Source organism: Solanum dulcamara, chromosome 5, assembly GCF_947179165.1.
Source record: "Solanum dulcamara chromosome 5, daSolDulc1.2, whole genome shotgun sequence".
NCBI lineage: Eukaryota > Viridiplantae > Streptophyta > Magnoliopsida > Solanales > Solanaceae > Solanum > Solanum dulcamara.
In genome coordinates, this window is record NC_077241.1 from 42,201,607 (window position 1) to 42,229,172 (window position 27,566).

Here is a 27,566-nt window from a genome sequence, read left to right on the forward strand (position 1 = left end):
CGGGCTCTTAACTTAAAAGTATATATTTTAAAAAATATTATAAAAGGGGTAAGTGTAGGACTTTTATAATACAGGGGTTTATTCTAAAATGTAGGTGGTGTATTTATAATTGAACATGAAAAAAAAAGAAGAAGAACACAGCACTCCACATTCCTTCGCTTCCCAGCAACGGCACAAACCTTATTAACACTAACACCAAACAATGTTTTCTTGGCTCAGCCCAGTTGCCTTATACGGCGGTTTCCTCCGTTGGTGCCTGAGCGGCGCCGGCCTAATTTCTAAATCCATAGAAATCGACGACGAAACGACGATCCACTTTTGGGGTCCAAAATTATCAAACAGTAAACCATCACTTATCTTAATTCACGGCTTTGGTCCTCACGGCGTTTGGCAATGGCGTCCACAGATAACATCCTTCTCTAACGATTTCAACTTATATATTCCTAGCCTTGTCTTCTTCGGCCGTTCTACAACCAAATCTCCTCACAGGTCCGAGGTTTTTCAAGCAACCTGCGTCGTCAAGCTTATAGAGAAACTTGGTATTGAAAAGTGTTCAGTTATTGGGACTAGTTATGGTGGATTTGTTGCGTATCACATGGCAAAAATGTTGCCAGGAAAGGTAGAAAAGGTGATTATAGCAAGTTCAGGGGTTAATATTAAGAAAATAGATAACGACGGGCTACTGAAAAGGGCTAAAGTTGAGAAGATTGAGGATTTGCTGTTGCCGGCGACGGCGAGTCAGCTCCGGACGTTGATTACTTTGTCTACTTACCGGCGTCCGCCATATCTGCCGGATTTCTTGTTCAATGATTTCATCAACGTAAGTCTATTCATTACTCATCCCTCCTACTTCAGAACTACTTTACTATTTCAATCGGGGCGGACTCACCTGTAGTTGAGGGGTTGATAAAAAATTACACTGTATATAAAAGATAAATTTTTTAATTTATATGTATATATTTAAAATTGAACCCCCTAAAGCATAAACCAAAGGACTAGCTCAGTGGCAAATGAGTTCAATATTTCACCTTAACTTGTGCGGGTTCAAATTCGAATAAGCACATTTTTATTCTAATAAACACATTTTTTTTTTCTGATTAGCTTGTTTAATTTTTTTAAACCCCTTTCATAAAATTCCTAAGTCCGCCACTGATTTCAATGTACATGTACGTTTAAAACTTCGACATCTAAAATTTTCAAATTTTGATCTTACCTGAGATATTAAAAAAATTGATTGAAATTTCAACAATATCAAATAAATTGAAAAACAAATACTTAAAGTAAAAATTCTTACATCTAGTATAAATAACTATGCCAAATAAATTAGAAAAAAAATACTTGAAGTAAAAATTCTTTCAACTAGTATACTACTCTCTCTATTAATTTTTAACTGTCCATTATTTTAAAAATAATTTTTTTTTATTTATTTTTAACATATTAAGAAAAATAATTCTTTTTCATATTCTATCCTAAATTACTTATTTTCTAAATTATTTTTCAAGACCTAATATTAAAAATCAATTAATAAGAATAATGAGAAAAATAATCATGTCAATCATTATTTTTTTTAAAGGCGGAATTCGGTGGCCCCCTAAAGTTGGTACCAACTTTCACTTAGACACCTCAACTAAAATTTGTTCAGTTTAGACACTTCAAGTAAGGTTTTGATGTGTCATTTTGACACTTTTTTTACAATCACCCAAATATCTAAAGTGTGTGTAATACACTTGTCGATGATGTGTTAAACTGACCAATCAAATGAAGAAACGTGACATATATATCAAAAATAATTTTAAAATAATTACTTTTGAGTAGAAAAAAAATGGTCATTAACTTGATGACATATGACATTTTTTATTCAAATAATAATTAAAAAAAAGAAGAAATTCCTCTTCTAAAAAAAGTGATTTTCAAAAAAAAAAAAAAACCACCCCCACCTAGTTGTCTTCTTCACCCACCCGACCAGTCGTTGGCATCTTCTCCACCTCCACCTACCCCAACCCCAACTCCTTCCCCACCCATATTGTCTTTTCAATAAACACTATCAAAAAAAATTATTTTAAAAAATTTACTTTACAAAGATATATTGTTTTCTACTTTACTTTTAAAAAATCAGTTACTAATTAATAATAGAAGGAAAACAAGAACTAGATCTATGCAATGGCAATGAGATTACAAAATCAAGATCCAAAGTTATGGAGGAAAACATCTAGAAAATGAAGAAGAACAAGAACAAGAAAAAAAATAAAAAAAATATATTTTTTTAAAAATGGTCTTCACGCGCTCAAAATGAGTGCAGCACACGCAATGTGTTAAGTCAGCACAAAGTGTCAAAATGACACATCAGAACCTTACTTGAGGTGTCTAAAATGAACAAATCTTAATTGAGGTGTCTAAGTGAAAGTTGGTGTCAACTTTAAAAGGCCACCGATGAATTCCGCCTTTTTAAAATGAATGTGTAAGTACAAATATGATAAGTAAAAGTGCATGGTGGGAGTACCATCTAAAATGTCTTGTTGTTTAATGGGGTTTCGAGCTTCTTCTTTTTTTTGGATTAAAATTTGAATTTGAATTTGAATATTTGTGCTAAAAGATTTGCGTGAAAATATTACTATTTCCCTTGGATATTAAAAAAAATGTATTTTTAACTTTTGAAATATTTTGTTTAATTAACTCTTGAAAAACATAAGGCGGCAAATCCTTTAGTATAGTGTAGGCAGGGGCGAATTTATTGCCAAAATTATGGTGTAAGAACTTATAATTTCTCCCTAAATTATATATTTTATATATATATATATATATATAGTGGCGGAACCAGAAATTTTATGAAGGAGTTCAAAAAAAATTAAACACGTTAATCAGAAAAAAAAATGTGCTTATTAGGATTTAAACCCGTGATCTGAGACAAGCTAAGGCAAAATATTGAATCCCATTTTGCCACTGAGCTAGTCCTTTGGCTTATGCTAAAGAGGTTCAATGTTAAATATATACACATAAATTAAAAAATTTATCTTATATATACAGTGTAATTTTTTAACGAAAGGGGTTCGGATGAACTCCCTCACTTGCACGTGGGTCCGCCCCTATATATATAATTGATCTAATCTTATTTATTGGTATTTCAAAAAGTGATATGATATAATTGATTGAATAGTAAATTATTTACCCAAAAATATATAGATCAATTACCATTTACGGTAATATTTTTTTGATCCTTTCTTTGATGGTGCACCATATTCTATCCTAGAACCAAGGTTTCGTATTGACGGTTCGATTTTGAAGCTTATCAGTTTAACTTGTCGAATATCAGTTTATAGACATGTCAAGTCGTTATATAACCATTAAAATATTAGCTTATCGGTTTTCAGTTTATCTGTTATTGATCATTATCGATTCGATTATCGATTTAACCGTTAAGATTTGATATAAAAATAAAACATTAAATCACTTAGAAATAAGGTGACAAACCAAATGAACCATGCACATGAGTTGATTTATCAATTTCAGTTCAATTTTGAACAGACCTACCTAGAGCCCACCTTAGTCATGGGTAATACTAGTTTAAATTTTTCCGCTCCGAGCAAAGCTTTAGTTTAAAGCTTCTGATAAGATTAATATTGATTCTGAGTGTGTTTGGTAGAAAATATTTTTCAATTTTCTCATGTATGGTTGGCTTAAATGTTTTGAAAAATATTTTCCACATCAACTTATTTTTCTCAAATTTGAGGAAAATGACTTCCTTCCAAAAACTAAGGAAAATATTTTCCAAAATTCTCCTTCAACCTCAAATTGCAATATTTTTTTACCCCACCTCTACCACGACCCCCTCCCCCCCCCAAAAAAAAAAAAAATTTCTTTTTTAAGAAAAAATTAAAAGTTAATTTTTGAAAAATATTTCACATTTTGAAAATTTCATGTTTTTTACCAATCCCTACCCCGACCACCCTACCCCAATTTTTTTTTTAAAACTTTACTTTTTTGAAAAATATTTCAAAATTTTATTTTTTTTACCCCATCCCTCCCCTCCCCCTATCAACCCCCCACCCCCTCACTGCCCCCCTCCCCTGCCCCACAAAAAAATTAAAAAATTATTTTAAAAAATATTTCAAATTTTGAAAATTTTTATTTTTCAATCCGAGCTCGAAAATGAGCTAATTCTACATATACAAAAAAAGGACACCAAGTCACCATTAAAGCAAGAAAAGAAGGTCTTTGGGAAGAGAATTTACCTCTAAAATATGCCCCCACCTTCCCAATAAACTTTATACATAGCCTCACAAATTATCGATGATTAGCAACTGAAATCACCCAATTTGGAGATCCCTAGCTCGAGTTAACAAGTTCTTAATATTGAACTAAAAGTTGAAAACAGGACTAGTCTTATTTAAAAGACCAGTAAATTGACTTTTGCAAACGCGGGCTCAAGGTTCTGATCGCGGTGGTTAACAGGGTCAGGTCAAACCTAGCCCTTTTTCACGAATGCTAAAGGCTACCCGCAAACATGAAAGGCCTGGTCCATTTCTCTCCGCGATCATGGGGCTTATGTCGCGAATGCGATGACCAAAATACTTGGTCTCCGCGAACGCGACACTTGGCTCGTGAACACAAAGGAAAAAATCACTAGCCTCTACAAACGCGGCTCTAGGAACGGGAACGTGAAGCACAAGGGAGGTTGCACCAGCAAGTGTTGTACCAGCATACTCTTGGAATATGCAAAATGCCCTAATGGGGGCTTGAGATTCATTTAGAATTCCATGCACGCAAACGAAATACGCTACCCCATCAAAATAAGCATTTTGGACTCAATAGAGGTATCGATACTTTCAATGATGGTCATTTTAATAAAAAGTGAGTCTCACACCCAAGCTCTATTTTAGGCCAAAATCCACGAGGTGGATCGAAATTGACCCAAAAGCCTCGGGACCTGCACGAAAAGTCCTTCTAGACCAAACTCAATGTTCTAGAGCTAACGAAACTATCAAAATTGCATTCTGAGGTCGTCTACCTGAAGTTGTAGTCAACTGTTCAAACTTCAAAAGCTCTAAAACAAAAAAACTTGCATAAAAACCAAACGAACAACCAGACGACGGGACTATCAAGCCCAACAAGTCATAAATGACTTGAGGTCGCTATAGGAAAGCTCTAAACACCAAGAAAATTGAAAAACAGAGAATGACCTGGAGGGTCATTAAAGAAAATATCAGATTACTTTTATTTTCACTATAATTTAAGGGGGCGAGGGGCGGGTATGTTGGGTAAATAATTTTAGCTTACGGGGCTTTCTGGATATTAGGATGGTCCATTTATATAAATAATATATTATATTACATTAATTATGAATTATGGCATAAAATATACAGTTTACCAAAAATAGCATTAATTTTATCATCCAAATTAGCAAAAGAATAAATACATATTTTTCTCTTTTATTTGTCTCTCCTTTTTTTTCGATCATTTTCTCTCTCCTTCTTCTCTTCTTCCATCTTTTTCTCTCTCTTTCTTCCTCTTTATTTTTCTCTTTCTCTTTGTTCTGTCTTTTCCTCTTTCTTTTTCTCTTGCTCTTTCCTTCTTATCTTCTATTTTTGTCCGTTTTTCCTCCTTTTTTTTTATCTATTTTTTCTTTTTCTTTCTCCCTCTTTTAAAAATAGTAATTAATTATTCTAATTTAAATCTTAATTTTGAATTGAATATTATAGAAATGATGCTTTTACTACTTTTTAAGTTAAATAATTTTTTTTATATAAATACATATATAATGCATTTCTAACGCAATAAAAAAAATAAATATAAATAATAAGTGTAATACTTTTTGAATTCAATATATTATATATATTATATGCATGTTTCAATGCACGTGGTGAATATATAACTAAAATACTTTTAATACAAATGTATTATAAGTATTATGTGTGAATTTCAAACATTCTATTACTATTCAAATTAATTTATGCTTTTTAAATTAAATATTTCTTTTATATAAATATATATATAATGCATTTCTAACACAATAAAAGAAATAAATATAAATGATAAGTGTAATACATTTTGAATTCAATATATTATACATATTATAGGTATGTTTTAATGCACATGATGAATATATAACTAAAATATTTTTAATACAAATGTATTATAAGTATTATATGTGAATTTCAAATATTCTAGTACTATTCAAACTAATTTACGCAGTTAGAATTGTATTATATTTGTTGAAATAACAACAATTGAATTCATAACAATGTATAATATTGAATTCTAATTATAATACATTTTGAATTTAATATATTGTACATATTCTAGAGATTTTTCAATGCATGTGGTGAATATATGACTAAAATATTTTTAATACAATATCTATTTCGTTAATAAGAGAAAAAAATAAAAAATAAAAAAAATAGATTTTGAATTCAACATATTATAGGCATGTTTCAATGCACGTGGTGAATATATAACTAAAATATTTTTAATATAATAATATATTTCGTTAATAAGAGAAAAAAATAAAAAATAATTATAATAGATTTTGAATTCAATATCTTATAGGCATGTTTCACTGCACGTGGTGAATATATAACTAAAATATTTATAATACAATAATATATTTTAGCACCATTGATAAGAGAAAAAATAAATAATAATTATAATACATTTTGAAATTAATTTATGATACATATTATATGCATCTTTTAATAAATGTGGTGAATATATAATTAAAATATTTTTAATATCAATATATTATAAGTATTATATGTGAATTTTAAATATTTCAGTACTATTTAAATTAGGACAACTAATTATTATCTAAAAAAAGGGTGAAAGAGAGAAAAAATAGATAGAAAAAAATGAAGAAGAAGCACGCAGAAGGCGAAGGGGGGGAAGGGAGGGAGAGGGAGAGAGAGAGAGAGAGGGGTAATAGGATGATTTTAATTATTAATCAAGATAAATATGTTATAGACCGTAATAAAAAAATGTATTCTAAAAAGGGTAATTATTAATCTAAAAGAGTTCATTTATGTAAACTTTTCTATTAGTATGGGACGGTGCAATTTGTGTGATTAGTTTAGTTGTAGGGTCTATTTGTGTACCTTTCATGTGGTAAAAAAAGAAATAAATAGACTTAATATGTTGATTTAAATGCAAACAAATGAGTCCTTAGGGGCGTATGCATCTACTATATATTTTCACTAACCTTGCATATTTAAAATATTTTAAAATAAAAATATAATAAATGTTGTGTTGTCCTCCTTTCATGAATGAATTAATAATTTAGCAGCGGAAAGAATTTGTAGTTGAAAGTAGTACACAAGAACCGTAAGGAATGATCTCTTAAAAAGTTTGATTTTATTTTAGGGATAGTTATTTATATATACCCTTCAATAATTTAGTTTATTAAATATTACCAAAGTATATATTACAATACACTCAGTTATATATAATATGTATGTATATGTATATTATATATATGCTACACTATTTATATTATGTACATATTTTATAAACGGAATGATCCAAAAATATTGAATTTGTTATAAAATAAACTAACTTTGCAAATTAATTAGAAAGAGAGATAGTGAGAGAAAGAAAGAAAGAGAGGAAATTGTCGTATCTGTGTGTTCTCTCATTTTTACACTGTGAAGGGCCATTATATAGCCACAAGATGAGTGAAATAACAAGTGGACCCCACATACAATTGACATCTACAAAAATGACATCCATTTATCATAAGACTCCCCCTTGGATGTCCAAAGAAAAATTCTAGTGAAAGAAAAAAGAAAAAAAAATATATAGTTATTTTCAATATCCATAGATGTTGTGCCTCATTAAAACCTTACTAGAAAAAACCTAGTTAAAAAAACCTAGTGAAAGAAAAAGAGTACACACATCTGGTAATACGCCTTGAGTGCTGCCTCATTAAAAACCTTACCAGGAAAACCCAATGGGACAAAACATTGATTAAGGAAAAAAAAGTATATCGCGTATTTTACTTTCCCTGATGAAAACTTTATTTTATATTTTGGAGAAGATGCATTCCAATTTTATATCTTAGCTTCTCAAAAATTGATGTTGGTAATGTCTTTGTGAATAAATCTGCAAGATTTTTACTTGAACGAACTTGTTGTACATCAATATTACAATTTTTTTGGAGATCATGTGTGAAGAATAATTTTGGTGAAATATATTTTGTTCGGTCTCCTTTTCTGAAGTCACCTTTCAATTGAGCTATGCACGCGGCATTGTCTTCGAATATAACTGTGGGTACTTTGATATTATTTTTCAGGCCACATATTTCTTTGATGAACTGTATCATCGATCTCAACCATACACATTTTCTACCTGCTTCATGAATTGCTATTATTTCAGCATGATTTGAAGAAGTAGCAACAATAGATTGCTTTGTAGATCGTCATGATATAGCAATTCCTCCTTGTGTAAATAGATAGCATGTTTGAGATCGAGCTTTATATGGGTCTGATAAATAACATATATCTGCATGACCAATAAGGTCTGCACAACCTTTGTTACTATAAAACAAACCCATATCAATAGTACCCCTTAGGTATCACAAAATATGCTTGATACCGTTCCAATGCCTTCGTGTTGGGGATAAACTATACCTTGTTAGTAAATTAACAGAAAATGTTATATCAGGCCTGGTTGCTTTAGCAAGATATATAAGTGCACCAATAGTATTGAGATATGGTACTTCAGGACCAATAAGTTCTTTATTCTCTTCTAGAGGCCGAAATGAATCTTTTTCCACTTCAAGTGATCGAACAACCATTGGAGTACTTAAGGGATGTGCTTTGTCTATGTAAAATCGTTTTAAGATTTTTTCAGTGTAGGCAGATTGGTGGACAAAGACCCCATCTGCTAAATGTTAATTTGCAGACCCAGACAAAGTTTTGTCTTTACAAGATCTTTCATCTCAAATTCTTTCTTTAGATATTCAATCGCCTCTTGAATCTCTTCAGGGGTCCAATGAGATTTATGTCATCAACATAAACGACGAGTATAATAAACTCTGATTTTATTTTCTTAATAAAAACACATGGACAAATGACATCATTTATATAACCTTCATTTATCAAGTACTCACTAAGACGATTATACCACATACGCCCTAATTGTTTCAAGCCATATAATGATCTTTGCAATTTCATTGAGTACATCTCCCGAGACTTATTACATGCTTCAGGCAATTTTAATCCTTCTGGAATTTTCATGTAAATTTCATTATCAAGTAAAGTATAAAAATAAGCTGTAACTATACCCATTAAATGTATTTCAAGATTTTTATGTACAACTAAACTGATGAGATATCGAAAAGTTATTCCATCCATAACAGGTGAATATGTTTCTTCATAGTTGACCCCAGGTCTTTGAAAGAATCCTTGTGCAACAACGCATGCCTTGTATCTTACAATTTCATTTCTCTCATTTCGTTTTCGCACAAAAATCCATTTATAGACAACTAATTTTACACCTTAAGGGATTTGGACTACAGGTCCAAAAACTCCACGTTTAGCAAGTGAGTCTAATTCTGATTGAACTGCCTCTTGCCATTCTGGACAATCACATCTACGTCGATATTCTTTGAAGGATTTAGGCTCAAGACTTTCACTATCTTGCATGAGGTTAAGTGCAATATTATATGCAAAAATATTATCCACTATAATTTTCGATCGATCTAAATTTATCTCATCACCAGTAGAACTTATTGAAAGTTCTTCATTCACTTGAGTCTCGGATTCACTGATTTCTTTAGGAATATTAAGATTACTCAAATCTTAACCTTCTTCAGGAGGTTCTTTTGTAGTATCATTTTTGTTATCCCTCACATTTCTCTTTTTAGGATTTTTATCCTTTGAACTCAATGGTCTACCACGCTTCAGGCGTGTTTGGGATTCAGAAGTTATGATACTAGTTGATGGTCCTTTTGGGACATCAATCCGGATAGGCACATTCACTGTAGGGATATGTGACTTAGGTATCCATTGCAAATCAGTAAATGCATATGACATTTGATTTGCTATTTTCTGTAAGTGGATGATCTTCTGGACCTCCTGTTCACATATGCGGGTACGTGGATCCAAATGAGATAGTGATGAAACTTTCCACGTAATTTCTCTTTCGAGTTCTTTTTTCTCTCCCCCTAATTGCGAAAAAGTTATTTCATCAAATCGACAATCTGCAAAATTGAGCAGTAAATAAGTTTTCTATCAATGGTTCAAGGTATCGAATTATGGAGGGTGAGTCAAACCCAACATAGATGCCCAACCTTCATTGAGGGCCCATCTTTATACGTTGTGGTGGTGTTACAGGCACGTATACCGCACAACTAAAAATTCATAGATGGGATATATTTGGCTCATAACCAAGTACTAGTTGTGATGGAGAGTATTTATTATAATTTGTCGGTCTGAGATGTACAAGTGCTGCTGCATGTAAGGTAGTATGACCCAAACTGTAATTGATAATTTTATTTTTATTAGTAGAGGTCGTGCTATCAATTGTAGGCGCTTAATAAATGACTCTGCAAGACCTTTTGAGTATGAACATAAGCAACAAGATGTTCAATTTTTATTCCAATTGATAAACAATAATCATCAAAAGCTTGGAATGCAAATTCTCCAGCATTATCAAGGCGAATAGCCTAAAGTGGATAATCTTAGAATTGCGCCCTTAATCTGATTATTTGTCCTAACAACTTCGCAAATTTCAGGTTGCGAGATGATAAAAGGCACACATGAGACCATCTAGATGATGCATCTATTAGGATCATAAAATATCTAAACAATCCACTAAGTGGATGAATATGTCCACATATATCTCCATTTATACCTTCTAAAAAGCCAGAAGATTCGATACCAACCTTTAGGGTTGATGGTCTGGCAATCAATTTGCCTTGATAACAATCAGCACATGAAAATTCATCATTCATAAAAATCTTCTAGTTATTTAACGGATGTCCAGTTGAATTTTTAAGAATTCATCTCATCATTATTGATCCAAGATGACCTATTCGATCATGCCGTAGCACAAATATATTTAGATCAGTAAACTTCTAGTTTACGATCAAATGTGCTTCAATTGCACTAATTTTTGCTTAATATAGGCCTGATGACAAAGTTGATAATTTTTCCAAAATATATTTCTGGCCTGAGATACTTTTGGTTATAACCAAGGTATTCAGTATTTATTTCATATAGTGTCTCAACATGATATCCATTTCTGCGGATATATTTAAAACTTAACAAGTTTTTTGAGAATTTAGAATAGAATAATGCATCTTCTATAACAATCTTTGTCCCCTTAGGCAAAAATATGGTAGCTCTTCCGGAGCCTTCAATCATTTTTGAATTACCAGAAATTATAGTAACATTTGCTTTTTTCTTCTAAGCAAGTTGGAAAAATATTTCTTGTCTTTAAAAATGACATGAGTTGTTCCACTATCAATTACACAATTATCCTCGTGATTGATCATTGATCCAAATAAAATTTGAAGCATATCCATATTTTTTTTCAAAAAGAAATAAAGTAAATATTATAATTAAAACATAGTCCATTATACAAATTTTATTTATTTACATGAACTAGAAAAATACAAACATATCATTTAGTACACACAAATAAAAAAAAATTATTTAAATATTATTAGGCTTATCAATATTCGTATTTTCTTCTAGAAAATTAAAAAACCCAGCTACATCCAGATGCATAGGCTCAATATTATTTTCAAAGATAAAGTTTGTCTCTGAATTATTTTTTGCCCTCATCAAGAATGACTGATATAACTGAACCAAACGTTTTGATGACTGGCATATCCGTGACCAGTGCCCTATACCTCCACATCTATGACATATAATTTATGAATTTTTCTTTAGTATAGCTTTCAGCTTTTCACTCTTCTTTTTATATTGCTGATCATTTATCGATGCCAATCGAACATCATGATTATAATTTTTTCTTCGACCATGACCACGACCACGACCACGACCACGACTGGGCCATTACCTCTTACTCGTTGATTATAATTTGCCTGATTCACTTCAGAGAGTGACAAAGAACCAACGGGCGGTCGATTATCATGATTTTTCATTAATAGTTCATTGTGACGTTCAACAATAAGAAGATGAGAAAGTAATTCAGAATATTTTTTTTAAAACCCTTTTTGCGATATTGCTGCAGGAGCATATTCGCGGGTGGAAATGTGGAGTATGTTTTTTCAAATGTATCTTGCTCAGTAATTTCTTCTCCGCATAAATTTGATTGAGCTATAATTCTAGACAATGCGGAATTATATTCAGTTATATTTTTAAAATCCATTAATATCAGATTTAGCCGATCATGACATGCTTGTGGAAGAATAACCAACTTCAGGTGGTCATATATTTCTTTTAAATTCATTCACAGTTTAAGGGGGTCTTTTAATGTGATGTGCTGTAATTTTAACCCCTCGTCAAGATGGTGGCGGAGAAATGTCATGACTTTGGCACGATCGTGACGAGATGCCATATTATCATCTTTGATGGTGTCTGCCAGACCCATCGATTCTAGATGTATTTCGGTATCTAGTGCCCATGATGAGTAGTCTTTTTCAGAAATATCAAAAGCAACAAATTCAAGTTTTGAGATATTAGACATTTTAAGAAAATAAAATTCTTACCCTTTTGTTACCTTCTTAAAAATAGCTCAAAGTGATGGAATCTTATGCTGATAACGTGTTATAAAATAAATTAACTTTGCAAATTAATTAGAAAGAGAGATAGTGAAAGAAAGAAAAAAAGAGAGAAAATTATCGTATCTATGTGTTCTCTCATTTTTACACTGAGAAGGGCCATTATATAGCCACAAGATGAATGAATTGAGTAAAATAACAAGTGAGCAACTTACCCATTTTAAGTGGACTCCACGTACAATTGATGTTCACGAAAATGACATCCATTTATCATTAAGAGAATTGTAGTCTATAATAAAGCAGGGGCAGATGCATCTTCTAGGCAAATTTCTAGTTTGGTAGGTATAGCTGTTTTTTTTCTCTTTAAATACATAGCCAGCTTTTGTGGACCACCACTTTGACAAGTGGAGTAACTAACTTAATTGATACTACAACATGGTGAGGCTATTTAAAAATAAATAAATAATAGAATATTTATGTAATTTAACCTTTCCATTTTCTTTTTCTTTTTTTATAATATAAAGTATAGATGCATTTGCACAAAATATCCCATCTCCCCATGTCAAGACAAATGAATGATCCGTAAAACATAAATTCCAAAATGTTCTACTATAAAATTTGGGAAGACAACATGATATAATTAATAGGCTGTAAAGGAAATGTATTCAAACAAGGACATATAACTATATTATTGGTATTGAAACTAAAAGTTGTCATGCAGAAATTGTATCTTGAAAACAGGAAGGAGAAGTTGGAACTGTTAAAAGGGTTAAGCATTGGAGGAGATGACACAGTAGATCATATAACTCCACTTCAACAGGTACAGTACTAAAAAAAAAGCTTCATTTTATTTTATTTGGAAATATAATGTCAAGTCATTAAGGGTGGTAGGAAGGTTTTCAATTTTCTCATGTTTGGTTGGCTTAAGTGTTTTGAAAAAATATTTTTCAAATCAACTTATTTTCTCAAATTTAAGGAAAATAACTTTCCTTAAAAAAAAGAGGAAAAATATTTTCCAAAATCATTTTGAACCTCATACCTCAAGTTCTCATCTTAACTTAAATCTCGAGTATCGATTCTCGATAGTAACCTGATCTTGGGTGGGGGTCGGGTATTGGGTCGGGTTTCAAGGGTCGGATCTTGAGTCGGGGTCTCGAGACTCGGGTCGGGGCTGGGGTCATGTCTTGGATTAGGTGTCGAGAGGCCTGGTGTTAGGTGTTGGGAGTCGGGTCTTGGGTTGAGGTCTCGGATCGAGGTTGGGTCTCAAGTATGGGTCTCGATTGGGTCTCGGGTCAGGGTTGGGTCTCAAGTCTAGGTCTCGGGTTGGGGGTCGGGTTTCGAATCATGTGTCGGGGTTTGGGTCTCCAGTGGGGGTCAAGGCCAGGTCTCGTGTCAGATGTCGGGTGTCGAATCTCGAGTTAGAGTCAGGGTCAGGGTTGAATCTCAAGTCAGGTGTCGGGGGTCGGTTCTAGGGGTCACGTCTCAAATGGGGGTTGGGTCAGGTGTCGAGAGTCGGGTCTTGAGGTAGATTCAGAGTCGGGGTCGAGTCTTGGGTTGGGTGTCGGGGTTAGTTCTCGGCTAGGGGTTTTGTTCGGGTCGGGGTCAATTCTCGAGTCGGGGTCGGGGTCGGGTCTTGAATCGGAGTCGAGATTGGATCTCGAAGTGGGGTCAGGTCTCGAGTCGAGTATCGAAAAATACTTTCCACTCATCAAGTAAACATGAGAAAATAAGTTCAAAATCAACTTATTTTTCAAGAAAATATTTTCTAGAAAAATATTTTCATTTCTTTCGTACCAAACACACCCTAATTAGTATGTTTTTTAGTTGAGGAAACTAATTACTTGTAGCATTGATATATAGCTTTATTGGTGTGTGTACGTAGGATGTATTAATTGTGTGGGGAGAGCATGATCAAATATTTCTGCTTGACAAGGCAACTGAACTCAAAGAGTATGTATTTTCTTTTTCTCCACGAACTCTTATTATCTTATCTTCACATTGATTGATCGATGCGTTGTGGCTATATATAATAAGTGCATTCAAATAAAATAAACTATGATGTACCGTTTTCTATAGATATATAAAATAAGTTTTTAAAGTTGTGTTGAAAAATCATGTTTCGAACTTGAAGTTATGTTTAGATATGTATTTTAATTACTTGGAAACAATTTGATGTTTATGAGTGGAAGAAAAAGTTCACTCAAAAACTGATTTGAACCAGTTTTTTCCCCTTCAATTCCATGGACAAACATGTTTTCAATTAGTTCTTTTGAGAAATATCTTCCACAATCAATGGATGTTGGTTTTAGATGGTCCTAAATATTGTGTCAATCTCCCTTTTACCAAGCACATGCCCTTTCAAAGAGTATTGTATTCTTGGCAAAAACTCAAGTTTTACACGACCCTCGTGATAGTAACTAAGGGTCTGTTTGGAAAATTACCTGATAATTAAAATTGGTGTAATTACTAAAGTAGTAATTACTAGTCTAGTAATTACGATGACCTGTTTGTTTGCCACAATGTAATTCCAGTGTAATTACAATTGTTCTGTTTGGTTGCACAAGTGTAATTACAAAGTTATGTTAAATTTTAAAAATAAAAGTTAATTTTCTAAATTTAAAACTTATATTAGACAAATAAGGATCTTTATAAATGATATTAAATTAAATATTAATTAATAAACAATGTTCTTAACTAATATTATAAAAAAATAATTTATTTATATTTTTAAAATTAGTATATTTTAAATAATTTCATCAAATAAACTAAAAGTATAAGATTTTTATGAACATCATGAAATGTATGTTTGACAAAAATGTTAATATTATAAATATAATGTCATAGAATTATTAAAACATTTGACAAAAAAAATAATTTATCAAGTTTAACTAAAAAATAAATGTTTTGCAATGTGAAATATCAAGTCAATAGTACTAAAAAAAATGAAATTGAAAATATGACATAAATCCTAAATTCAAATTTTTTTTAAACATAATTCTCTTATATCAAATTTTAACACAACTCATATAAATATGATTTTAAAAATTAGAATGCTAACAAAATTATTTTTAAAAAGAAATAGAATAATAAATAATATGAAAAATTGCATGGAATGAAAAAGTAAAGATTGAGAATGAGAATGAAATGAAATATAAATAAAAAAATAAAAAATATATATTTAGAAACTATTAGAATAATAAAAATATATATATTTTTTTAAAAATTAGAAATAAAAAATAAATTAAAATAAAAAATATAAATATAAATAAAAGAAGAATTTTGAAAAGCTTCGTGTAATTACTACTAATTCGTTACCCTCTCTTGAGAATTGAAAGTATAATTACTTTCCTTCAATTACACTACTTCCTCTCTTACCAAGTAATTAGTTTATTTATTAAATATGTCAAAAAATATAATTACACCCAATTACATCAAATCTCAATTACATAACTTTCCAAACATGCTTTAAATGATTCTCCCAAGAAAAGTGCATTGGAACTTTGCTTTGATGTCTTAATATAAATGTGTGGTGTTTTTACAAAAACAGAGGTAAAAACAGAGGGTTGTTATTTTTTTTTATGGTAATCTTTGATTCATGTCTATACGATGCAGGCTTCTTGGACAGAAGGCTAGATTGAAAATCATTAAAAATGCTTCTCATGTACCCCAACTCGAGCATGGGGCCAAGTTCAACAAAATAGTTATCGACTTCTTGTGTGGTTCAGATGATTAATTAATTAGACTTCTTATTTCTAATTCTTGTATTTCTTGTCTACAAGCTCAGGTACTAATTTGAAAAGATTTATTACTTTTTTAAATTTTATTTTGCACTATATTGAGGAAATATATATTGCGCTTTGAAAGATTCTGTAAATAAGATAATTCACCGTCATTTTGTACTTAGTTTGTTATTTCTATAAGAAAACAACCTCTTTATTTCTAAGTTAGATATAAGATTTGTGTCCATTCTATCCTCTTTAGAATCCACTCTGTAAAATTAAACTGGATATGTTATTGTTGTCAGGGTGTCCAGCTCGTCGAAAAATTACAATATACAGAGGTCAAATCTTACTTTATATTGATATATTATGAGTCCACCGACGTACAAGCTATTGGATTTGTGGAGCACCCATTGACTTCGACGTAAACTATATATATTTATATATAAATATCTCAAAAAACGGATATATTAAACCAGAAGCACTCATTGATACAAAAGCTTGATGGGTGTGTTGGTTGGGATGTTAGAATAAAGGAGCTTTTGTGGTGGGAGGTGCACGGTTTTATACTTCCCCGGATCCTGCGCATAGCGGGAGCTTAAGTGCACCGGACTGCCCTTTTTTTTTCCATTTCTCCGTCCCAACAACAAACTTTTCTAGCCAACTAGGATGTGCCATGGGAAAGACAATCGGATTGAAACTAAGCTCTCTCTCTCTATATATATATTTTGATTGTAATCGCCCATGTAGTAATATTCACACTTTCATTGTCTCCTCATTGATCTCCCACAACCACTACCTCCTCATTAATTTCCCACATTCTCATAATCTTCTCCACTTTCTCAAGAGTTAATATCATGTTTATGACATCCTTTGATGTTTCTCTATCTAGCCCTATAAATATAGGTATTGAGAATCAAAGCTTAAATATATTTTGAAGAATAAGAAAATTCTCAACTCTTATCTCTCTTTATTGTTCTTCCTCTCTACATTTTTTTTATTTATACTATGATTTAATATTATTATTCTTTTAACTTAGTTTTATAACATGTTATTGTTAGACTTTTAAATTTATAAGAAAAATAAGGTTCAACAGAACTTCTTTTCATTCATATGACATATTACAAAAGGCTTAGATATATATAGCTATATAGGCTTTTCAAAAGCAAGTAGAGTCCATACCTATCCAACCACTATTGACTTTCTTACAAAACATATTCCATAAAACAAGGTCTGCCTTTCCTTTACAAACTAAACATAATATTCAAAAACATAACTATTAGACTAAAGACTATCTAGAAAAATTTCATTTTCAAACACTTCTCCTTGAGATTTTTCTTGGATACTCCCAGCTTAGACCTTAGAACTTCAAATTTCCCCTTAGGAAGAGCCTTGGTCATGATGTATGCAATCTGTTTATCTGAGTTGCAATGAACAAGTTTAACTTCGCCATCCTTCTCTACTTGCCTGATAACATGAAACTTCACATTTATATGCTTGCTACGATCATGTTGCACAGGATTTTTGGCCATAGATATTGCTGACTTGTTGTCAACCTTAATGACAGTAGCTTTAATGTCATTTTGCTCTAGATCATGTAGAATCTTTCTTAACCATAGAGCCTGATTTGTTACACCAGCAGCGGCAATGTATTCAGCTTCTGCAGAAGATTGAGCTACCACCTCTTACTTCTTTGATTTCCATGAGAACATGCCTAAACCAAGTGTAAAAGCATATCCAAAAGTGCTTTTCATATCATCAACGCTTCCTACCCAATCACTATCTGAATAACCCATCAATTTCCCTTGCTTTTCCTTTCTAAACTCTCACGACCTAACCTAGGACCTAGTCGTAACACGACGATTGAAATTTTGAAGGGCTCCAACCAAGCCTCTTGTACATATCATAAGCATATATAAGGTAAAGTAAAAGCGGAAACATCATAAGAGAGTCTAAACCATGAATAGTAATCTGAAAATGTCTTATGACAACATAGACTCAAACATATGTCCAATTAGATGCCTCTAAACATGAGTATGGATGGGGGCTAAGACATGTCCCTAGCTCACCCTCAATATACAACGTAAACAAAAGTCTTTTGAAAAGAAAACAATAACCATCTTGAAAACTAGTCCTCGATCAATGAGGACTCACCACAACACAATCAGATAGAGAACGCCTACTAGTTACGTGAACGATTAGGATCTTTAACCTCAACCCCTACATTATGAGACAATGTAGGCAAAAAGTATGCATTAGTATATTGGAATGTACTAAGTATGAGGGCGTGACATACAACGTAAATCATGGAATACAAAGGTCAAGTAAAATACATGATAAGATAAAATAAGTAAAGTAACAAGAAAATCATATTGACCAAAGCATTTAAAAGTATGAATTTAAAATCATAACGTACTTAAGAGATCATACATTTGTGCGATAGGAACCATAACCGACAATAAGACCATGCGAGCTATAACATGAAATTCGATGATACCCACATCTAGAAGGAGGAGGCTACTTTTCCAAGGTAGACTCCTGATCATGAACATGTGCTATTTATGGATCCACTAGCTAGGCCATAAAGGTAACCTAGGTGGCACGTAGTTTATGAGACATGAGGCTGCTACTAAGGCTTTTGATAGGGCTCCCACCTCAAGTCCACTAGGTTCTAAGTCAAATCCCATGGAATACATACATAACATAAAATTATAATTTCATATATCATAATCATGATCATAGGTTTGAAATCATAGAGTAGCTCATTTTCATAATATACTTGTAATGTGAGAATTGTCCTTTCATCATTACAATCATATTTGGATAATTCATATCGTTAGGCCTTAGGCCACCACATAGGGCCCTAAGTCACCTTTTAGGCCTTAGGTCACCACATAGGGCCCTAAGTCACCTTACTTCATAACTTGCATGAAATTCATACCTTGAACTTAGAGTAAAACTCAATTGCATAATCAATTGACTTTGAAAATCATGTAATTCACTTGAAAATATGCATGATCATAGAGTTTATATCTGCCCATACATATAATTCATATAGATAATATCCTTTGGAAGTATAATTTAAAATACTCATAATTTACATCATGAACCCTAGATATCAAAATAGGAGAATTCATGGGAAAACTCTTCAATTCAAAGCAATAACCATCAATTTATATCAAAATAGATTCATGATCATATTTTGAATCATAATTCATGCAGGAATAGAGATCATAAAACTCATAAAATACCATACTTTAATTTAATAGAAAATCTTGAAAAATTGATTGGACTTCATGGATGAAAGAATCCATGAATCAATATCCACATACCTTAAGTGAGAACACCAAATAATTGAAAGAACTTGAGAGTTTGATGGAGAAATTGAGTAGATTACTTGAATTCTTCAATGAAAATCCTTGAGAGCCTTTTTGTAGAAAGAAAAATATTTAATAGATGAATTGTAGAAGAATGAATAGAATTAGGACTTTAGGTGAATTTATAGAGTCGGATTAGGCTCTAAAAATATCTAGGTTCATTGTCTAATAATTTGGGAAAGGTCTAAAACGCCTTTTAAAAAAACTCAACTCGGCCAAAAAACTCTCCTAGGTGCGACGCAGATCTGTCGCGGATCATACTATTTTGTGAATTTCTTCAAAAATCTATCTTTCAATATATGGGTCCTAAAAATCCATTGAGACCATATTCATGCAGGTTTTGTCACCCTGATCGATATTCTGATCTCGGATTTTCCAAAAAGATTAAGGATAACACATTACATGAGCGGCCTATTCCCAAGGCATTCTTAAGGTACTTGTAATTATTTTTGAGGAATGTTACATAAACCAAATACCATAATTAGCAGTTCCCTTGATATACCTCAATGTTCATTTAGCGTCACCAAGATGAACTTGACTTGGAGCATGCATAAATCTAGATAGAAGACTTGCGGAGAACATGATATTAGGTCTTGTTGCTATCAAATATAGCAAACTACCTATTAGACTTCTATAAACTACAGGATCATCCCTATCACCTCCTTCAAACTTCAAAATCTTTTCATTGTGAACCAATGGGGTCGATATAGGCTTGCATCTCTCCATCTTAAATCTTTTAAGAATGTCCCATGCATATTTTCTCTGTGAAATGAAGATTCCATCAGTAGCTTGATGAATTTCCATTCCTAGAAAGTAATTCATTTTACCTAAATCTGACATTTCAAACTTGGTCTACATTTCTTGCTTAAACTGATTTATGATAGCTTCATTGCCTCATGTTAATAGAAGATCATCAACATAGAGTGACACCACAAGCACATCTCCTCCTTTAGACTTCTTCACATACAAAGTAGCTTCATTTTCACTTCTCTTGAAGCCACTACAAATATGATGAGAATCAATCTTAGTGTACCAGGCTCGAGGAGTCTGCTTGAATCCATACATTACCTTATGTAGCTTGTAGACTTTATCCTCCATTCCTGCAACTTGAAAGCCTTCTGGTTGGTTAACATAAATCTCCTCCTGCAACTGTCCATTTAAGAATGCAAATTTCACATCCAAATGATACAACTTCCAATTTGATTAAGCTGCCAAAGCAAATAGAAGCCTTATTGTATCATGCCATGCAATAGGTGCAAATGTGTCTCCATAATCCAGACCTGCAACTTGCACGTAACCCTTCACAACAAGCCTTGCCTTGTATTTATAAACTGAACCATCTGGATTAAGTTTGGTTTGATAAATCCATTTTACCCCTATTATATTTCAACAATAGTGCTGTTCTTCCTCTCCGAGACTCCATTTTGTTCGGGTGAATAACTTACTATCAACTTATGATCAATCCCCATATCTTCACAATACTTATTGAACTCATTTGAAGTGTATTCACCACCATTGTCTATCCTCAAAGACTTTATCTTACAACCACTTTGTCTTTCAACAAAAGCTTTTTAAAAACTGAAAATACTTGAGACTTGTTACTCAAAAAATACACCCAAGTTATCCTTGTTAAGTCATCAATAAAGAGAACAAAGTATTTATTTTGTCCTAAAGATGATGTTTGCATAGGTCCATACACATCAGTGTGAACTAGTTCAAGTTTTTCAATTTTCCTCCAGGTAGCACTTTTAGGAAATGCTTTCCTGTGTGCCTTACCCATCTGACATGATTCACAACCTTTTTTAGATAGTGAAATCTTAGGAAAATCCTTAGTCAAGCCCTTTTCATACATACACTTTAAGGTAGCATAGTTAAAATGACCATATCTTTTGTGCCACAACCATTACTCATCTATACTTGCAAAATTTGCACTATCACACTTCCTGTCTAAAAGAAAAATTTTATCCACCATTTCTAGTTTAACAACCAAACTATCTTCAGAGTCAAAAACTAAACAATGTTTGCCCTTAAAAAATAAGGAACAACCTTTAGACATTATTTGAGCCACACTTAACAAGTTACATGCTGAACAAGGAACATACAACACATCATGTATAAAATTTGTACCTTATGTAGTTTGAAAGGAAACTGAATCCTTTCCATGTGCATTGACTATTTCACCATTTCCCATCCTAACTTTACCTTTGAACGACTTGTCAAGTGTGTGAAAAAAGAGCTCATTGTGTGACATATAAGTCATACATCCATTTTCTATGAACCATGAGGATTTGTTGCTTGTGTTTTCTTCGTGAGAAGCCATAAACAAGCTTTCTTCTTCCTTTTTTGACTCTTCAATAAAATTTTCCTGCTGCGCATGATGTTATTGTGGCTGATTCTGCTTGATCCTATAATTTTTCTCAATATGACCCATCTTTTTATAGAATCTACACTGAATGGATGGCTTTCCTTTGAACCAACAATTTTTTTCTTGTTGATTGGTTCTTTTACAATGGCTGCAAAGTGGAAACTTCCCTTTCTTTGAAGATTCCTTCCATGGTTTTCTCTTTGCTACTTTATCTCCTTCTATTCTTCTATTGTCCTTCACAAGCTACTTGCCTTTATGTTGTGCCTGAAATGCCACTTCTGCTACTTCTCCATCTCTTATACTTGATCTTTCTTCTTGGGTTTGCAACTTGCTAATCAGTTCTGCATCAGATGAAGTCTTCAAATCACAAGATTCCTCTATTGCTTAAATCTTGGACTCGAACCTTGCTGGTAAGCTTATCATCATCTTCTCTACCACCTTTGAATTTAGAAAAGTTTCTCCAAACAACCTTATTTTTTTACGATCTCCACAAGTTTGGTAGAATATTCTTTCACAATATCTCCTTCTTTGGGTGTTTCACAAGCCATTACTCTTGTGAAAATCATATCTGAAAGTGCTGAATGAACACATGTGAGAGCCTTTGATTTCCTTGACTTTGCATCTTCATAAATCTTCATTTGTACAACTGTTGGATTTGATCCAAGTGGAGGAGGATCATCTTCAATTTCTATTATTTCCCATAGACTAAGAGCTTTGAGATAAGCCTTCATCTTTATCACCCATATGTGATAATTTTTTCCTGTAAACATAGGAGGGTCTGCACCCAAGAAGTTGTTGGATTCCATGTTACTGCTGTTCAGCTCTCACCTTAGAAGAACTGGAGAAAACCTTAGCTTTCTTGCCTTCACAGATCCCTCAAGAAAAAGGGCTCTTGATACCACTGTTAGATTTTTAAACTTATATGAAAAATAAGGTTCAACAAAACTTCTTTTCATTCATATGGCATATTACAAAAGGCTTAGACACATATAGCTATATAAGCTTTTCAAAGGTAAATAGAGTCCATACCTATCCAACCACTATTGATTTTCTTACAAAACATATTCCATAAAACAAGGACTATCTTTCCTTTACAAACTAAACATAACATTCAAAAAGAGAACTATTAGACTAAAGACTCTAAAAAAATCTCATTTTCTAACAGTTATCAGCTCAAGATTTTAATCTTCAAACTCTGAGTAATATTTTAATTCCTTCCGTGAGGTATGTTTTTCTTTCATCTGTTATGTAAGTCTAATTTTAATATTTTGTTCCAGTTTTGTTATAAATTATTAAATTATAAGCAAAGCAAGAGAACTAGAAAAGAAACTTCTAGAGAGATATCTCTTCTTTCTTTCAAGTGTATATTATAGGTCATATAGAAGATCATATTTATAGTAAGGGATACATTGTTACATATAGCTTGTTATGACCAATCTAAAACTTGTAATGGCTAATATAAAACCACCCAAAAATTGTTATGGACATCCACTAACTCAAAACAAGTGAATTCATAGCATTTTTAATCATTAGATGTATATTAATAGATCATTTATAATAATACTACATATATTTAGAAATATAATTGCATTTTACTTATTAAAAATCTTATAAAAAAATCAATGGGACAATAACCTTATAAAAGAAAAAAGAGAACATTTATTTTTTCTTTTTCCTAATAAAAATTTCACTTGATGTTTCGGAGAGAGTGTGTTCTAAAATTTGAATCTTAACTTCTCAAATAATAAAATTAATAATACCTTGATGAACATATCTACTAAATTATCACTTGAAATGAACTTATTGATCATCTATTTTATTAAGGTTATGATTAAAAAAGAATTTTTAGTGAAATGTGTTTATATAACGATCCTAAAATTAGGACCGTCATGACACCTACCCCAATTGTTCCTGATAGATAAGTCAATTCTTAAGTACATGGTTCAAACAATAGAAATGGTGACATAAGAAAAATTGAACCAGAAATAAGTCTTTAAATCAAACTTTCATAAAAACCAAGTAACATATAAAGTGGAAACAATAACAATCCCAAAATATTGTGACACGAGTACAAGTTTCTAAAACTTCCAAATACGATACATTATATAAGATCCCAAAAGTTAGAAAGTCGGAACAAGAGAAAAGTTGTAGAAATGTGATCTGGTGCCAATCCGACGAGCTGACCTATGGATTGTAGGAAGTCCTAAGAACCATAGGAAGGTCTTGCAGGAGTCACTGAAGGTTGGAAATTTGGCTAAGTACAAGATCATTCGACATAGAGGTTTCTACGGACCATAAGAAGTCCTACGATCCGTAGGAACTACCCGTAGGGTGACTTCAGGGGCTTGGTTTTATGACAAATTCTACGACCAACTTTGATGACCCGTGTAACTTTTTACGACCCATAGATTTGGCTCGTAAGTTCAATGTACAAATTCTAGTAACTACTATTTTGGGTACATGTTTCCTACGATGGGGTTCTACGATCCGTAAGATCTATGACCCATAGAGCAAGGGTCGTAGGAGTTGGGTCAGCCTTGGTTCATAGGTTCTATAAACATGCTATACGGCTTATAGGAGTTTCTACAATATGTAGGAAATGGGTCATAAGGTCGAAGATACAAGTTCCAATTTTTTGATTTTTGGACATAGGTTCTATGAACCTTTCTGACGGCTCGTGCAAAGACCTACGACCCATAGGTCCCAGTCGTATGTCCCTCCCGCAGTTTTAAGTTAAGGGTATTTTGGATTTTCCCCACTCGTGTAACCCCTAAACTATGTCTTTTTTGACCTATAAATACCCTCATAACCATTTTTACCCTTAAGTATACCTTATTCCTTCTTATTCACTCACAAACTTAAAATTCCCTCAACTCATCTTCTCTAATTGTCTATCAAGCTCAAGGAAGAAAAGCTAGTGTTTCAAAGTTTAATTTCTTTAAACTTATTTGCTTTTAGGGCCTTGATATCTAGGTATGTGGGAGTTCACCAGTGGATTCCTGTCATTGGGTCCCAAAAGAATCTCAATTCCCCAATTCAATTTCATCCAAATTCAATGAGGGTTTCAATTGATGTTATTTTACTTGATTATGCATGAATTTACTTTAGTGCATGATTGTTAATTGATTTCAAATGGACCCATACATTATGTCAAAGATTTACAATGATGAACTATGAACTATATGATCATGAATTTTATGAATAATTTATGATTGTTTTACGAAATTTATGAATGATGTATTACTGAATTGTGAAAGGTTTTCTCACGATTTGAATGAAATCATGAGTTAGATAATTAGAAAGGTAAGTGTCTATATGAACAATGTTATGAAATCATGATTTAAGGAGCCACTCTTATGATATTTTATGAATATGGATTGGTATATGATTATCGCCTTTTTTATGATATGTTTTACCAGTTTCATTGGAATTTGATTTCATACCAAAGAACTTTGAGGTGGAGGTTTGGTAAGGATGTCTAGTAACAATTTCTAGTCCTAAAATATATTGCCCCAGTAGGTTGTCTTAAATAACTTAGCTAGTGGATCCACATATAGCTCACGATGCTAATGATATGAAGTTTATCTTGGCAAGCTCTATTTTTGGTGTAGGAGTTACACCAGACTCCATGTTATAACTCACATAATTTTATTATCGTTTACGGTCCATATCCCATAAAATTACTATGTTTTCTTATGAACTCTTATATGATGTGTTATGATGCATTGACCTTATTATATATTTTCATGATTTAACTCACGCTTCTCTAGATATTTTGATCATGCATTTCATGTTCATGCTTATTATGTCATTTTTCTCATGTTATGCATATTTTTTATATACCTAGTACATTCCATATAATAACACATACTTTTTCCTATATTGTCTCATAATATAGGTCACAACGCTCCTACTCCTCCACGTGGCTAGTTTGGGCATCTACTCATAGCTAGCTATTTTGGTGAGTCCTCATGATTTGAGGACGAACTTGTTATGTTATTTCTTTTATGTTGAAGACATATGTACTTCATGATGTTTTGGTGAGCTGGGGCTTGTTCTATACCCTGTCTAAGTTTAGTAGATGTATTTTCAGAGTATAAAAGTATATTTTATTTATATTGACTATTATGTTTGAATTCTCTTTATTTCGAGATTTTTTTGTTGAGACTATCTTTCGCATTTATGTCTACTCTTGATTTCATATTATTTACGTCATGCTATATATTCTAAGCGTCTTGGTTTGAGTCCCTCGGAATTCTAATCACCGTATCATCCCTAGGGCCAAGCTTGGGTCATGATATATTAGCTATGAACTATATGACAGGAAATGCAATAAAGTTAGTAGGAAATCAAGGAGAGCTAGGAACAATAAAGAAACTACCTCGAGAGATCTATATGCTCCTCAAATACTGAAAAGTTACCCATAACTCATACCTGCCTCTGAACCGGCAAAACAAAGGTGAAGAAAATGAAAGAGTGAGTATGATGAAGACATGTACTCAATAACATCGTCAGCTGAATCTAACATAAAACAATGACGACGATCTATCCTATACTGTCCTACTCAATACTCAATCATGAATATCATCTCAATTTTATATAAAGAACTGGAACAATAATTAATGTCAACAATAATGTATCAGTTCAAAACAATACCAGAATCAAAATCAAATCCAAGGAAAATATGTTCATAAATATTCAATTACTTGTCACATTGTGTCAAACCTAGTATAATAAGACTGAGATTAAAATATGGAGATGATATAATGCGTCTTACCTGACCAAATATTTGTATTACCTACTTTATACTAAATAGTCGGGGACTCATAAGGTCCATATATCTACTCTTTACCAGATTTAATCCTCAATTACAATCATAAATAGGTCAAATGAAACCAACAACGAGAGTAGGACAATGAAAGAGTAATCAAATAAGAATTTTAGATGCAAGACTTCAACTATAAATTTAACAATATCAAGTAAGCAACACAATCATCTAACAGATGCTACAAATAGAAATCAATATTACATAGTCACATATTATATCAAATTAGGAAGAAAATCTTCAAGTACCCATATAATGAAATCGGTACATGCATAAATGTTCGTAATTTCATTTATATAGGATCCCATATTACCCACTAATCCTTGATTTAATCAAACACTACACTGAAACTTCATAAAGAGTCAGAAAAGTGTATGAGTCGGCTATTTTAACTCATTTAAAGCTTGTTATTTAAAGAATTAGTGATGTCAATGCCTATTTTGTGTCTATATCTGATGTTAAACTATTGATTTATAGCTATAAAGGCTTAAGGATAAGACAAGGATAATATATTGCAAAAAGTAGCAAAAAACTTAGAAAAACATTGAAAAATAGAAGCCTGACACTCGCCAAAGGCACTCAGCGAATAGCCGAGTGGGCC

The 27,566-nt window shown here is 32.2% G+C and overlaps 1 protein-coding gene across 1 annotated transcript; it reads left to right on the forward strand.

The window, feature by feature from the left end:
* Positions 1 to 78: 78 nt before the first annotated feature.
* LOC129889158 (uncharacterized) lies at positions 79 to 16,599 on the forward strand. Its single transcript, XM_055964353.1, has 4 exons — positions 79 to 820; positions 13,401 to 13,499; positions 14,562 to 14,629; positions 16,292 to 16,599. Exons 1-4 carry the CDS (start codon positions 203 to 205, stop codon positions 16,410 to 16,412), a joined length of 906 nt encoding a protein of 301 aa, XP_055820328.1. The 5' UTR covers positions 79 to 202; the 3' UTR covers positions 16,413 to 16,599.
* Positions 16,600 to 27,566: the final 10,967 nt, after the last annotated feature.